Below are 14796 nucleotides of genomic sequence, written 5' to 3'. Positions count from 1 at the left end.
CTGTGTGGACTGGAGGGCTACAATTGTGTTTGATGAAGTTCTAAAGGCAGTGTTGGTGGGTCTATGGTACCGGTTTTGGATCAGAGTAGGAGACGGATAACTGGGGAGTTTGCCTTTTCAGGTCATTAAACAGTGAGTCAAATACTTGTGGCCATTATCCGCTCCTTAGATAAAGATGTTGCCATTTTTATAAAATGATGTAGTGGCTTTCGTTTTTTGTAAGGGGGAGGGTGCTATAACCAGTTTGAGGCCACAGGGAATGTTGTGTGATGTTTCAACTGCTTTGAGGGAGTAAAACTAATTCCACCATTTTGCTGTGCGTCTCGTGCAAGATTAGATTGGTCTTGATGGCTTCATGCAGTGGGGTAGGAGCTTGTAGGACAAAAAAAAATCTGAGCGCTGAATTTGAGTCTGGGAGTGGGTATCAACCTCCCTACAATCAGCTAATTTAATTTAGACAAGCAGGGTGTTTATCTCCATATGACTAATGTGGTATGGCTGCTTCCATTTGTATGATCATCTGTATTGTAAGAGAGAGCCCAGTGTGACTTCTTTCCTTTTAGGATTATCTTTATAGTAATAGTGAGCCCAGACCACTCTCAGTTTTGCTGCAGGGGTAGCCAAAGATTATCTATGTATGCCTATTACAATATGGTCGATTCTGTTTGTATCAATTTACTAGAATTGGAAGAGAGTGCCCAGTCCTCTCTCAGTTTTGTTGCAGAGGTTGGCCAGAGATCACCAGTCATAGAAGGCCGCTCCACTTATAGTGTGTGTGTTATCTGGTCTAACGTCCTCTTTCAATCACCATTACTTTAGCGCGGTCTGACATATTGGTAGAGAAGCAGGGGAGAAATGCTCCAGGCCAGTTGGGCTGATCGGGCTCTCCATGCGAGGGCCGTGAGTCTTCTCTGGTCGACTGACACCCCCTCCTCTATAGTACAGGGTGACCTTCTTGCATGCAGCGCACGGACGTGGAGTGGAGCAGGAGAAAAACTGGGCTCATTGCAGTCCAGGTCACGGCGAGCTACTCTTGAAACGCTCAGCAGCTTGCGGCCCGTGCTCCCCAGCCACAAGTGACCTCATCTCCTATGTCGGACGCTAGCCCAAACGCAAGGATGTCTCTCTCTTCAACGCCCCGATGACCGCCATCACCGTCGTCCTGCAGAGCCTGCCTTCTGATCTGTTAATCAAATAAACCTGTTTCAGGTATCTTGAAGTTTGCTAATTCACTAACCCAGGCGCAAGGATGGCTCTCCCTTCATCGTCCCGATGACCGTCATCACCGTCGTCCTGCAGAGCCTGCCTTCTGATCTATTAATCAAGTAATCCTGTTACAGGTATCTTGAAGTTTTCTAATTCGCCAGGATTTTTCTTCATTACAGTGGTTTACACAGTTTTCTAGTGATCCCCGACCCAGGGGCTCTTAGAGGAGCTCCTTCCCTTAGGACAGCTTTGTCCCGTTGTCTCTCCGAAGCACCAGGAGCAAGAGACTGACTAGGAAGCAGATTCAGGCAGATGTGTACAGGAACGCACACATGCACAGAGCCTGCTGTAGCTGCACACGCTGGGAGTGGAGGAACTAAGCACGGGAGATGCACAAGGAGGCACTTCTACCATGAGGAACACATGGTAAACATCGTTTACCACTTATCCTTTTCCCCCGCAGGCAATTACAACGCAGTCGTTGCACAACGCATATCATTACTCCGCAAGTCGTAACAACGACTTGTGGAGGGTTCAAAGGGTGTTCCTTTGATCCCTACTATTACACATACTGGAGTTGGAATAATGAATTATACTGATCCAACATCCAGCACCCCCGCTAGAGCAAGTCGTTACGAATTTGGGGGTAATGGTATGAGTTGTTACAACTCAGTAGTTGTAACAACCGCGCTGTAATTGCCTGCGGAAAAAAGCATACGTTGTAAGGAGGCATATTCAGCACACACACACTGGGGCAGTAGTATCCTACTCATATGTGACTGACTAATCAGAGCTCAAGGGACTCCTTTCCCTCACATCTGGTGGTGGAAATCTGAGCACGGTGACCTGGATAGGGCAGGGTGAAGAGTGTGCTGCGTGCTAAACTTTGAATCTTTTTAGGTTTCGCCTGTCGAAAGCTGCGCAAGCAGCGTTTCGCGCAGGCGAAATCTTTTGTTTTGCAGTATGTGGGCTTTGTCCCGCCTCAGTCTTCCATTGGCTAGCTCCATAAATGTAGGCTATCCATTGGAAGACCAAGGCGTCCGTCATTCTGTGAGGCGACTCGTGGGCGTTCCTGAGATTTGTTCTCATCCAGCCCCTTTGTGACGTCATTCCGGCGGTGGGCGGATGTTATTTTTTTTTCTCGTCCTGTTTTGGTCAGTTTCAAAGTGTCCTTTGCACGAGTGGGCCGCGAGATTGAAGTTGCCAGGATGCGGTGGGCTGCGCGATTTCTTTCCTTGCAGGTAAGCGGCATTTTAAAATATTTTTTTATCCAATTTTCGCCCCCCCCCCCGCTGTCCGTGTGCCCGCCCGCCCCCCTCCCGCTGTCCGTGTGCCCGTTCCCGCCCCCTCCCCCCTCGCTGTCCGTGTGCCCGTTCCCTCGTCCTCCCCCGTCCGTGCTTCTTGTTTAGTGTTTATTTTCATTTTACTTTTGCCCTCCATGCTGCTCTCCACAGTGCCCGTTCCCCCCCCCGCTGTCCGTTCCCGCCCCCCACCCCCTCTCTCCCCCGCAGCAAAGACAAAAACATGCTTTTTTGGAAATGTTCAGCGTGATTTGCAATCCATGAAAGAAGACATTTGCCCAACTCTTGGTTCCATAAACCTTTTATTTTCAGCAGCACAGCGGCAATTACAGTTGAGCCAAACAATATGAAGGAGCATAGCCGAAAAATCCGACATCCGTTCATAAAAATGCCCCTTGCAACTCTGGAGATGTCAGACCTAGAAACTGCGCATGAGGGACATCAGCGCTTATGTGACTCGCAGTCAAGCAGTCTGTTTAGGGCGGCTTGCTGCTGTGACCTGTGTGCAGCGAGCAGTCTCATGTTCACGCCAAGAAGGTGAAATGAGTGTCGCTCAGTTGCTGAATAATATCTATCATTTTTCTTCTGCGCTACGATTCCACTTCTGTAGCAGAACGCGCTATATATAAATTGCTATCATTAGACTTGTGATATACATTCTCCAGTACATCTATCGCGAGACAAGGTGTTGTATTTGATATCGTGACTCTACAACGGTATACGTACACAAGTATGTTTTTCCTGTATAAAAAGACACTTTCGGCTGCAGGATTTCGTCAATAAGGCAAGGACAGAACAAAAGAAAGTTTACGATTGCTTTCACCGTCTCTATCACCGGACTGCCTCTTTAGCTTTTAAATAATATAGCAAATAATTTACCAAGCTCACGGATTCCTAGTTTATCGATTTCGACGGATGAGAAGTTAAGCGCAGCTAATAATAACAGAGGTGTTTGAGCCGCTGCTCAGTAAACCACCTGGGTGTACATGCCACACGGACAGACGTGGCTGTAGTTTTATCAAAAACCAATAAATGTAATGCATGACTTGTATGTGCGTTATTCACACTCGTCGTTTACTGCACACTGGGCGGACGCAAAGGCAGGGAAACAACATTTGCGTTTATTTTGCTCCCCCTGGTGGTCATCGGTACAAGTTATTTTGGTAACAAATTTTTGGTACTCGGTGACCTTAATTTACATTTTAATAATCCCTCAGACGGCGTCAGTAAGAATTTCAGTCGGGCATTAGGAGCCCTCCAACTGAATCAAATTGTTAGCGGTCCAACTCATCAGTTGGGTCACCTGCTGGATCCCATATTTGTTAATTGGGGGTAGTAGAAGCTATGACCCCTATACCTATCCCCTGGTCAGATCACCATTTGGTCCCTTTTTCTATACGAATTCCTGGAAGTAGACCCCCACAGCCAACAGCACTGTATCATCTCAGGCGGAAATGGGCTACCTTCTCTCAGATCAAATTCTGCGAGGAGCTGACTAAAGGAGGGAGCCCAGGGGGGGATGACGCTGACACGGCCAATACTAATCTTTGCATATGGATTAATAAGGCACTAGATTGCACAGCCCCTCTCTTAAAAGCCACATCTGGCGGCCGTGCTCAAAAAACTGCCCTATGGTTCAATGATGAACTAAGAGTCCGGAAAACCGCACTGAAAAGAACCGAAAGAGAGTGGCGTAAGACCATCTCCAAAGAAACCAGAAACGCCTACCTGACTGAGAGGCGACTCTACCACGGCCTAATTAGAAAATCCAAAACAGCATACTTCACGTCCAGAATTAGTGAAGCTGGTAACTCCGTGAAGGAGATGTTTGCACTCTATAAATCTCTTTCGAGCGGGAAACCAGCCACTGTCCCAGACAATTGCTCGCCCGAAACGTGCGATAAAATCGCAGACTTCTTTGCAGAAAAAATAGACAAAATCTATTTGGCATTCCCAACGCAGCCCATAAATGGGACTGAATTTGTGGAAGGCCCAAGGGAATGGGGAAACTGACTCAGACTGACCAACTTTGTCACCCCGCCTCCAGAAGATTTCCTTAAAATCTGCAGATCTGTGAGGTCGGGTTCTCCACGGGGCCCTACCACCCCTAAACGTCTGGCAGATAGTCTTGTGGTATTAGAACCTTACATCAGACACCTACTAGACATGTCTTTTAGTACCAAGACCGTACCTAAAGACTGGAAAAAGGCGGTTGTTCTACCTCTAAGGAAGAAACCAACTATCAGTTTTGAGAAACTAGAGAACCTCCGTCCTATTTCACTCCTACCCTACCTGGCCAAAGTAGCCGAAAAAACAGTCAATCTGCAATTGATGGACTTCGTGGAAAAGGCTGCATTATTACATGATACTCAGTTCAGCTTCCGACCGTGCCATTCTACGGAGTCTGCGCTCCTAACAGCGGTGGAGGCCCTATGTCAGGGGGCGGATGAGGGTCACACCATGGCCCTCATCCTATTGGACCCGAGTGCCGCTTTCGACACTGTAGCTCACACCACCTTGCTACAGTGTCTGAATAACGGAGGAATATCTGGAGCTGCACTCCAATGGATCCAATCCTTCCTGACTGGGAGAAGCTTCCAAGTTCGCCAGGGTGATCACTACTCTAGAGACATAGGATTGAGCCAGGGCGTTCCCCAGGGATCGTCCCTGAGCCCAACCTTGTTTAATCTCTACGTCTCTCCAGTGGCTCCGATTGTTTTGAGTCATGGATTGAACATTGTGTCATACGCCGATGACACGCAGCTGGTTATCTCCCTCTCACGTGCACCCGGACTTGCTATGGACAGCTTCAGGGCGTGCATGGAAGATCTTGCAACCTAGATGTCCATCAATTGCCTTAAACTAAATGGCAACAAGACCGAGGTGCTCGTGGTGGGGGGGAATCCATCTGTTTGGTCATCGGCGTGGTGGCCCCCATGCCTAGGAGAGGCTCCTATACCTTGCCAGGAAGTCAAAAACCTTGGCGTCTGGCTCGATGCTGACCTGTCTTTTGGATCCCAAATAGACCGAATGGCAGGCGTCTGTTTTGGCGTTTTAAAAACTCTTCGGAAGGTCCTGGTCTTCCTTCCTAGGTCGGCCCGGAGAACGCTAGTACATGCCCTCGTGACCTCACGCCTAGACTACGGCAACCTGCTGTACCTGGGAGCCACTTGCAAGGCAATGAACCACCTCCAGGTATTACAGAATGCAGCCGCCCTCCTTGTCTTAAAAATCCCAAAAAGATCGGATTCCAAAGCTGCCCTTCAGACCCTCCACTGGCTGCCAGTGAGAAGCAGAGTGGAATTTAAAGCACTCTGTACCTGTCACCGCATTCTTGCTAACAAAGCGCCAATACCACTTCAGAACCTAGTTACCAAGTATGTACCATCTCGAACTCTGCGCTCAAACGGAGGCCTACTTGAGGTACCTAGGGTAAAAAGGGCCCGCATGGGAGGGCGCTCGTTTCAACATCTGATAGCGAAGAGTTGGAACGCCCTGCCTTCCAATCTCTGCCTAGACTCATCTGAATCTAGCTTTCGGAAGAACTTAAAAACTTACCTGTTTGCAAGATAATAGAGCTCTCTCCTTACTTCTGCTTGGAGGTATTTTCAGTCTTAGCGCGGGGACACGCTTTTAGCGTAACCATGCGCTTTACAAGCTTCCCTATTATTACACAGACAAAAAGCATGTTTAATTTGTAATAATAAAGCGCATTTCGTGAGCGGATTTTGTGTCAGTAGTCGGTAGTCCCAATGTAGCACTCACAAGTGAAAAGGATTACTATTTAGTATCAGGGTTTAGATTAGGAGTGCTCCACTTCATTTATTACGTTTAGTGGTCAGTTGTCGCCAGAAAGCTCTGTAACATGAAATTATGTTCCTTTTATTTTAAATATTTAGTTGATCAACTATTGTAAATGCAATAATAAATGTTGACACTTACTACAGGAAGTTTATCAGACATATAATTATCATTACTAAATAAACACACGAGGGATCGCAAAGAAATCCGTAATTTGATGTCAACAAAATATTATTACAAGCTGGCATAATGGACAGGAGGCGTAAAGTGCTCCGGAATACCGTCTGAACCCCGCGGGAGAGACTTTATACTTTCTGATAGTCCCTTTCACCCCTACTGTTCTCTCCACATAAAATGGAATGTTGAAAGGCTGAGCCACCCACGGCTATATTGCAGTGTCCGTGTCAACATTTCTCATCCAGTGGAGGCCAGAGGGAGAATGCGGCTCAGACGTGAACAAAGTGTGCCCTCTGAAAAGCAGCTCTGATTCCCGGGTTTGACACAAACACCCACAAGGGACGACAAAGAAAAGAGTGACAAACAGTTTTTTACAGCTGGGCATTCGCTAATTGTGAGAATCAGGAAACCGTTCTATCATTGTTATTTCAATGTCTTGGCGTTTTTGCCTTTCTTTACGGGTCGAAGAGCGTTTTAGAACTCTTGCCATTAGAGTAATTCAACTATTTCCCACATTTTAACTGTGCTTTGTGATACGCACACTATCAAACGCTAAAGTTTCTATTTTTGCCCCCCCACATACACCTCAAATCCAAATGTATTTTTTTTTGTAAGGTCTCGCATTTGCGAAAGATTAAGCTATTGACATTGTAAATGACAATGCCATTTATTTATCTGTTTTCAAAACCAACACATAAATAAACAATTTGTCATTTGCAATGCCAATAGCTCTAACTTTGTCAAAGACGAAACCGTTGCATTGTAAATGCTTGTTTAAATTATGTTAACAGGCTACTTTAGTTACTGTGCCAAAGCTTTTTGTCTACCTTGAACATTGTACTGCTCTCTATTTTTACTGTGGGACTCCCAGCTTAACAACATGAATGATTCAAGCATGTGAAACTATACAATGTCCAATAGTGGAGAACAAGAAGAATACATATGGAAAACTTAGTTTGCCAAATAAAATCTGTAGTGATTGAGTTAAGGAGAGAGGAAATAATGCATGCAGGAAAGCTTCTAGTAAATGTTCTATGGGACATTATTCAGAGAAATTCCAGGTGAGAAGGTCCGGTTGTCACAAATGGCATTTTACATTTTGACTGAGCTACAATAAATTCAGATGTCTACCTACACGACATAATAAAAATGTGGCAGCCTGTGAGATTAGTGACTTATGAAAGGATAAAATGCAAAATAAATGAGGCAATACAAAGGTCATGGTTGGTAAAATATTTAGACAGCTTCTCTTCAAACAAATAAAAGTAACTATTGTATTCTCTTAAAGAGAAGACGGGGTTCTTACTACAATGCTTGCACATCTGCTTACTATCAATCTCTCCTGACAGGAGTACTGGAAGAATCAGGTCTGCTTACTCAGGGTCTACACAGGGAAAGTCAAACCAAACACATCCAGTCACCTATAAGCTATATCCAGAGCAGCAAATGGGGGTGCCATGCTTTACTGTGTGCAGAGTGTAGATGATGTTTGTGTAGTGCTGTGCAAAAAATGGTAACCTAAGCCACTGTAGGCTCTGTACTCTATACTGGTGAGAAGGTGCTTAAATTATAATGCAGATGCAAGTGCTTAGATTTTAAATGTGACCATTCCATGGTGAAAAAAAATGGAAACAAGACCTTGATGCTTCACCCATGGATAGAAGTAGTTTAATTGAATTCTGGTATTTTTAGAAGGATGTGGGACATCTAGGTGGTTTAAAATAACAGACACTTAAGTTAAGCACTTATCATATGTTTGTACGACTTCCATTGCATGATTACCAATGTAGAGCAATGACAAGAAACAATCAATGCCCTGCCCTAACCCTCATGTACTATACCAGAAAACGGAAGTGATTATTTGTGCAGCACAAAGGTCTCATTTTCATAAAAGTTACAGTATCACACCAATGTCAAGGTGCCTCAAAAAAGCGCCATGCTTTTTTTCGGCCACTCAACAGTGCATCCATTTTGATGGCCATTAAAGGGATGGGTGCGATGTCAAGCTTTTTGAAAGAGAGAAGCAATCGAAGCAGATACATCGGATTAGTGGGTTAGTACTGGTGATACTTAAAGCAGCAGTGCATAAGTGGAGTGAGTTATGTGAGCCCCAGAAAGCCCCAGCATTAGCAGGCCACCTCGGTGCATGCACCGTACACTTAAGAGAGAAGTCTTACGGCATAGACCTCGGTCTGGAGAACTGATGCTTTTCTTTTCAGTTCCTCTCCTTGCGTCTCCTTCGCACTTAGTTCCTCTTTGAGTTGTTCTACCTGTTACAACATTTACTTACGTTATTGTTCGAATGGTGACAAGAGGAACATAGTTTCAGAGCATAGAGAACAACAGAAATCGAATAAAACAATGTTTTTCTCCTGTGTAACTGCACAAAGTAGAAGTGCCCCAAAAAGGCCTAGTTTCAAATAAATTATTTGGCTGAGAACGTGCCATCCAAAGAACAGATAAACAGGGCAACAAATGTGTTAAAACCGGAGTTATCATACCAGAGTACAGAAAAGAGACTGAGAAGAAAGAGGTTCAGTGAAATGGAGGGAAAATATAGAAAGGTTGCTGATTTTTGTTTAAAACACAAGCTTGAGTAGTAGTTTAAGACCAGGAGTTAGTTCCATGTAGTGGAAAAATTGTAGACAAAGAGAGGAAAAAAGAAAGTTCACAATTTAGGGATACTCTCTTCAGGGAAGGATGGAAGCAGAACAGAGGAATCCAAGAATACACAGAACATACATGCACAGGGGTTAACAGATTGATAAATTTTAAGACGCAGTTCTGATTTTCCTGAGGGAGGACTGGACTAAGCAGAAAAACCAATAAGAGTTGTAATAGCGCATATTGAAGGTGTTTTGTACATTGCATTTATGTGGTAAGTGTACTAAGCAAACAAAGTCAAGGGGCACAGGATACTGTTTAGCATTAAAGGGAGTCAGTGAAGGAAGTTTGACGATGGGCTGTTACTTTCTTGTGAAGTAGTATTCTCTAAAAATATGTTGTCATCCCCTCTATTCTAAATTGGAGCACGGTGGGGAGATGATACAGATATGTTGTTCAAATCCTGTGTGCATAAATTAAGTCATATTGCCTTGCTTTTTTTCTTTTTTAGGTCGATCCTGGCAGCGAATGCGCTGGTCGCTCTGCGAGCCATGCTGTACTGGAGTATGTACTTGAAGTCCCACCCACTCTCCACCCATATTTGTCATCGGCTTGTGTCATCGTCCTTCGTAAATGCTGGCTTCTGATTCGTTATTAGTCGTTAGTCCCTCTTTAGTACTACCTTGTCTTCATTTGTATCCTCCCACGAGGACTGTCCCTTTTACTTCGCTTGTTACACGGTACGCCTTCTTTAGTCAGTAAAAACTAGAGGGTCTCTCGTGTGCAGTTGTGACCACCCGCTTGTTTATTTAACTCGCAGCAAACGGGGAGCTCTTCAGGGGCCATGGGAGACAGAAGGGGGTAACTCAGCAAAGCCTTCAAGCATTTGTAATGCAATCGGTCTCGAATTTGCGAGAGTTTAAGTTATTGGCATTGTAAATGACAATGCCCTTTATTTATGTTTAAAAAACCAAAACGGCATGTAATTTTTAATCCATATAGCTCAAACTCGCATAAATGCGAGACCTATTGCATTGCAGATTCTTGTTGCACTTTGTGTCTGGCCTGACGGACGGTGTACTAATTGTGGGTGCACAGAGAGCCGCCAGAGGTCAGTAGTTTGTCAGGCAATGTAGCCACATGGGTGTAAGTCACAATAATCTTAAAAGATAAACTTAAGAAACAGAGACAAACAGAGCACTTTTGAGCAAAAGGTCAGTAATGGAATAATCAGACTGAATGGAAAAACGGTAAAAAGAGAAGTCGGAGCATAGAAAATAGAAAAGCAAAAACAGTGGTAAAGAGGATCTGGACTAAAGAATCCTGGGAGATAGAGCGGGTTTAAAGGATTTGAGAGGCATATTTCAACATTTTGTTGGGAGATTCTTCTCAACTCATTTTTTTTAAATTCTGGAACATACAGATTTTCCAATTCATAAACAGTAACAGAGCACCATACCATTTTTGGACAGTCATAAAAAAACTTTGGTTGCAAAAAGAACAAATTCCAGAACTGATTAAAAAACGAATCGTTTTTTTCGAGCTGAAGACACTATTAGTCAGGCATAGTTATTTACACAATTGGCCTGCATTATTTCAACGCAAATAAAGGAACGCAAACTCCCTCCTACTTTTGCCCTGGTTTCCACTGATCTGCAACCTCAGAGTGCTTTGTCAGGATTCTGAAATATTTCAGCCACTGAGTCACTCCTAGTGTTGAAAAGTATGGGAGAGAGACAGAGCACGTGGGCTCCCACTGACACTTGGCATCCTCACTTCCGGGTTAGCCTGAGGACTTCTGGAGCTTTAATGGAAGAATCAGAATGTAAACGTTTTTCAACTGGAGCAAACGCCTGAGAATTCGTGGCCTCATTTCTAGTTTCACTTTTGTATCATATTCCTAACTGCTGCTCGCTAATTGGGATTTGGCAAATCCACAATCCCTTGAAATCCCAGAAGCTTCCTGATAGAATTCCTCAGAAGGATCTTCTGATTGAGATGAATACACCTAGAGTGGGAGTATAGTCCTGGATTTCTCTACCACTTACCCCATACTTCTCCAATGGGTTTATCATCTACCAGATACAGCACACAGGACTTTAGGAACTTAAATTCTCGTTAAAAAGACCACTTAGAACCTGACCTACTAGTGGAAACGTCAAGAAACCTATGCTCTGGGCTGCGGACGGAGAAAACAAAAGGCTTTACTTACCCTGCGAAATCTGGCAGTTTAGACTTCGATTCCCTCGAAACAACAGCTTCGGCCAGCAGCAGCTTTTTCTCCTCTAATAGAGCATGGTGGTCCCTGAAATCAGAGCGCCCCACGAAGGAAGTCTTATGTTCTTCTATATCTAAACTAGGTTGGAATGTGATTCAACCTTCTAGAAGTGGGCGCTAGAGTAGAGAATGTAGGGGGAGATGGAGGCAGAGAGCGGACTGCGCCTGCGGTTGGTGATCTCTATGCAATAAACTTACCCGACAGAGCTCTCCCTCGGTGGATTGATGTTGGTATTCGCCATACTGCTAGAACGCCACAGGAGGGCAGTCTGATACCGCCACCTGAACAAACACCAATCTGCAGCTGCTGGTGAAGAGGAAATCTCAGATACGACGCGCAGAAAAAGTATCCGACTCTACTTTTTTATGATGTGTTTGACATTAGGGAGTGTTTACTTGTAAAGCCGAATAATAATAATAATAATAATAATAATAATAATAATAACGATATAATATAAGGAGATACACCATACGATGCGTCCCTGCGCTGAGGCCGGACCTATCCACGCTGCAGAAAAGAAAACTAATCTAGATCAGATGTTCTCCCCAACAAGCTCAGGTGAACTAAATTGTTTATTATTTAAAAGTGCTAGTAGCTAAGCTTTCAGAATGAACTATATAACATTTATTTTAGAGCATAGTAATCAGAAGAAATAGGGTGACATGAGACAGAAGCAAGTGGGTGTGAACAGGTGAAGCTTGTATAACCTATAAGAACTTTAGGTGGACATTGGCACCTCGTGCTTTCTTCACCACCAATCAGCCTTTTAACGAGCCCTAACGCTGGCAGAAGGAGCCATTCAATGTTTACCTCATATTCTCAAATTGAGATGCTGAGGGATGAGGAAGGAAAACAGAACAATTGATGGACAGAAGACTGCCCAATGTCAAACATTCCCCCCGGTAGAGCGATGTGGGCCGTACTTCATCGGAAGGGCACTAATCAGGAGTAGCACCAATGGAGGAGACGGCAAGAATCCCCATGGGCAGTAGTCAGGAGTACCTGGGACAAGCAGCACGACCATCACGCGACTCATTCATGGGGTTACATGAGGTACAGGCATGTATCGAGGAGGAATATGAAATGAGTAGAGTGATGACCTTCGCAGGTGGAGCCTGAGGCAGCTGAGCTGTTAACGTTCACACTGAAAGAGGACTGTTTGGGGCAGAGTTAGCATTACTTAACCTCAAGCACCAGTTAGCGGACCTCCGATAGAAACTGTAAGAGCTTACACAGCCTGTGCAAATGCAAGACGAGTCTCTGAAATGGTTAACAGAACAGGCCTGCCACATCGGAGCTGTGTCGAAGGACAAAACAGGGTTGTTTCCAGGGCACTATTCCATCGTCCCGGCCATAGATAAAGATGAGCTCTCCCTCCCGGTACTGCCGGACCTCAGCCTTCTTTGAGACCAGCCACATCGTCCACTGGCACCCCCGCCCTCACACGAGTTTGCTCACGTGGGCACATCCAGGTCCTAGAAGATCACTATTTCCTGCAAAACGTGTCTTGTTCCCCATCATCTTCAATCTCTACTGGTGCACCTTAGTACTCTGGTCAATGAGAACAGCTTACAAATCGGTATCCGTACCAGCACCAGATCAGAGTCACCTGCACTGGAGGTCCACTGTGCTGAAGTGCTGGGATCTTCATTCTATGGGGCAGAATTGTGGAGCTATATCATCATTTCTGGATTGACGACTGCTGAAAGTAAGTTTCTCAGAATGTTGGTCACTCGGCTACATAGTGCACCAATACTCGCTATACATCTTGAAACGGGCATGAGAGGCATTGTGAACATAAAACTCAGACCTCTGACTTACTGGGGTAGATTATGGTGCACAGAGGAACTGTCTCTGTATAGAACGTGACTTCAAGAAGTTCTATCCTTAAATAGTCTGAAAATGAACACATGGTCGGACAACGTAAAGACACAGCTTTATACCATTGGGCTGAATACATTTTGGGATAATTCTTCTACCATGACTAATCAACAGGGAATCCACTCCGAGATATTGGTCAAAAAGGTGTGATGTAAACTACGTGTTGCGTAAATAAGCGCATAACACTACGGACTTAATTCTTGACTTTAACAATAAATTTAAGTTTAAGAATTTTATGGATGATGTCAGTTCACCGGTGACCATACAATTCACATAAAAATGAGATTTGGCATTGTACCTCTAAACAGCCTTACTTGCAAATGGACTGCTTTTAGTAGATGTACCTCTTCCAACCCCTACCCAAAGTGCCACTTGCAGATAGAAACAGAAGCGCACTTGTTCTTATGTTCGGCTTACACACTACAGCGGAAAAAGTGGGATGCACATGCCTGTCTACTGATAGGAGTGTCAAGATACACAACTGGTCTCTGTACACTCAAAACTGATACAAGTGGCCCAATTGTGACGATTTATTTTGGCATCATGGTGCTGGAGGAAAAAATAAGCAACATTGCGTTACAAAATGACTGCAATTTTAATGGCTGACCTACACGTTTGTATTTTGTACGTATTTAGAGTTAGTTGTACTCAGAATAACAAGTAAAGGCAGTCTGTTTAATCGGGTGATCCCGAAATGAACATTTTGTTTGATAACAGCCCCAATTCTCACCAATACGCTGACACAGGCATCTAATGCCACAAACACCGACTGCAACTCGTCCGGACCCGGATGTCCAGCCCACTCCTAGCTAAAGATCAACCATACCAAAACAGAAAAAAACAGGCAGGGAAGCAGGTAAGCCAGGAGGACAGGAGAGCATTGGAGAGGGCTGTCGGGAAGTGACAAAAGGACCTCTTTTTAACAGTATTTTATTTATGTACATCATGTATTTTGTGAAAATCTGATAAATGTTTGATATATTGTGAATATTGTATTAAATGTATGAAAAATTGATGACACTTGGGACATTAATGCCAGTTTTTAGATAATAAAATCTGAGTAACATTTTAAAATCTGTGTGTGGAGGTAAATGCTTCAGGCTCTACTCTAAACTACATAATAAGGTCTTGAGTCTAGTTATAGTGAATTACACAGAAAGGAAACTTTTTTCTACACTGTCTGGAAGAGAAGCATAGGACACAAGAGGGGTCAGCGTGGTTGAGTAGTCGGGATGCATAACGAGTAGGGGAATATAGCTGAAGTGGACATGATGATGGACAGCATACAAACCAGGAAAATATTTAATCAAATGCCAGGGAGAGGCATGATTAAAGAAAGGTGAGTATTGTGTCAAGTGTAGGGGCAGATGGAAGCAGTCGGTGTGGGAGAAGGTCAGTGGAGGCAGTGTAGGTCAATTGAGAGAGCAGTGTAATGGGAGGGCAGTGGGAACAGCAACAGGGAGCCACATAGTGAAATGCAGATGCCACGAGTGAATGCTTAAGAAGGGCAGTATGGAGGAAAGGGCAATGCCCATGTTACTTACCTTC

General features: G+C 44.4%; 1 protein-coding gene across 12 annotated transcripts in view; it reads right to left on the bottom strand.

Annotated features, from left to right (window-relative positions):
* ERC1 (ELKS/RAB6-interacting/CAST family member 1) overlaps nucleotides 1-14796 on the bottom strand; it is a 2439553-nt gene that overhangs the window by 1806867 nt on the left and 617890 nt on the right. For 5 of the 12 annotated variants that reach the window (XM_086952854.1, XM_086952852.1, XM_086952859.1 and 2 more), the window contains exon 6: nucleotides 8663-8755. The exons of 4 other annotated variants lie outside the window; for them this stretch is intronic. In XM_086952854.1, the coding sequence (XP_086808980.1) occupies nucleotides 8663-8755 (93 nt within the window). The remainder of the gene's footprint in view (nucleotides 1-8662; nucleotides 8756-14796) is intronic. 3 more of the 12 variants (XM_086952855.1, XM_086952853.1, XM_086952861.1) reach the window with 1 other exon arrangement.

Source organism: Lissotriton vulgaris, chromosome 1_2, assembly GCF_964263255.1.
Source record: "Lissotriton vulgaris chromosome 1_2, aLisVul1.2, whole genome shotgun sequence".
Lineage (NCBI taxonomy): Eukaryota > Metazoa > Chordata > Amphibia > Caudata > Salamandridae > Lissotriton > Lissotriton vulgaris.
The sequence above is the reverse complement of the archived record's forward strand: the minus strand, read 5'-3'. Positions and strand labels throughout refer to the sequence as shown.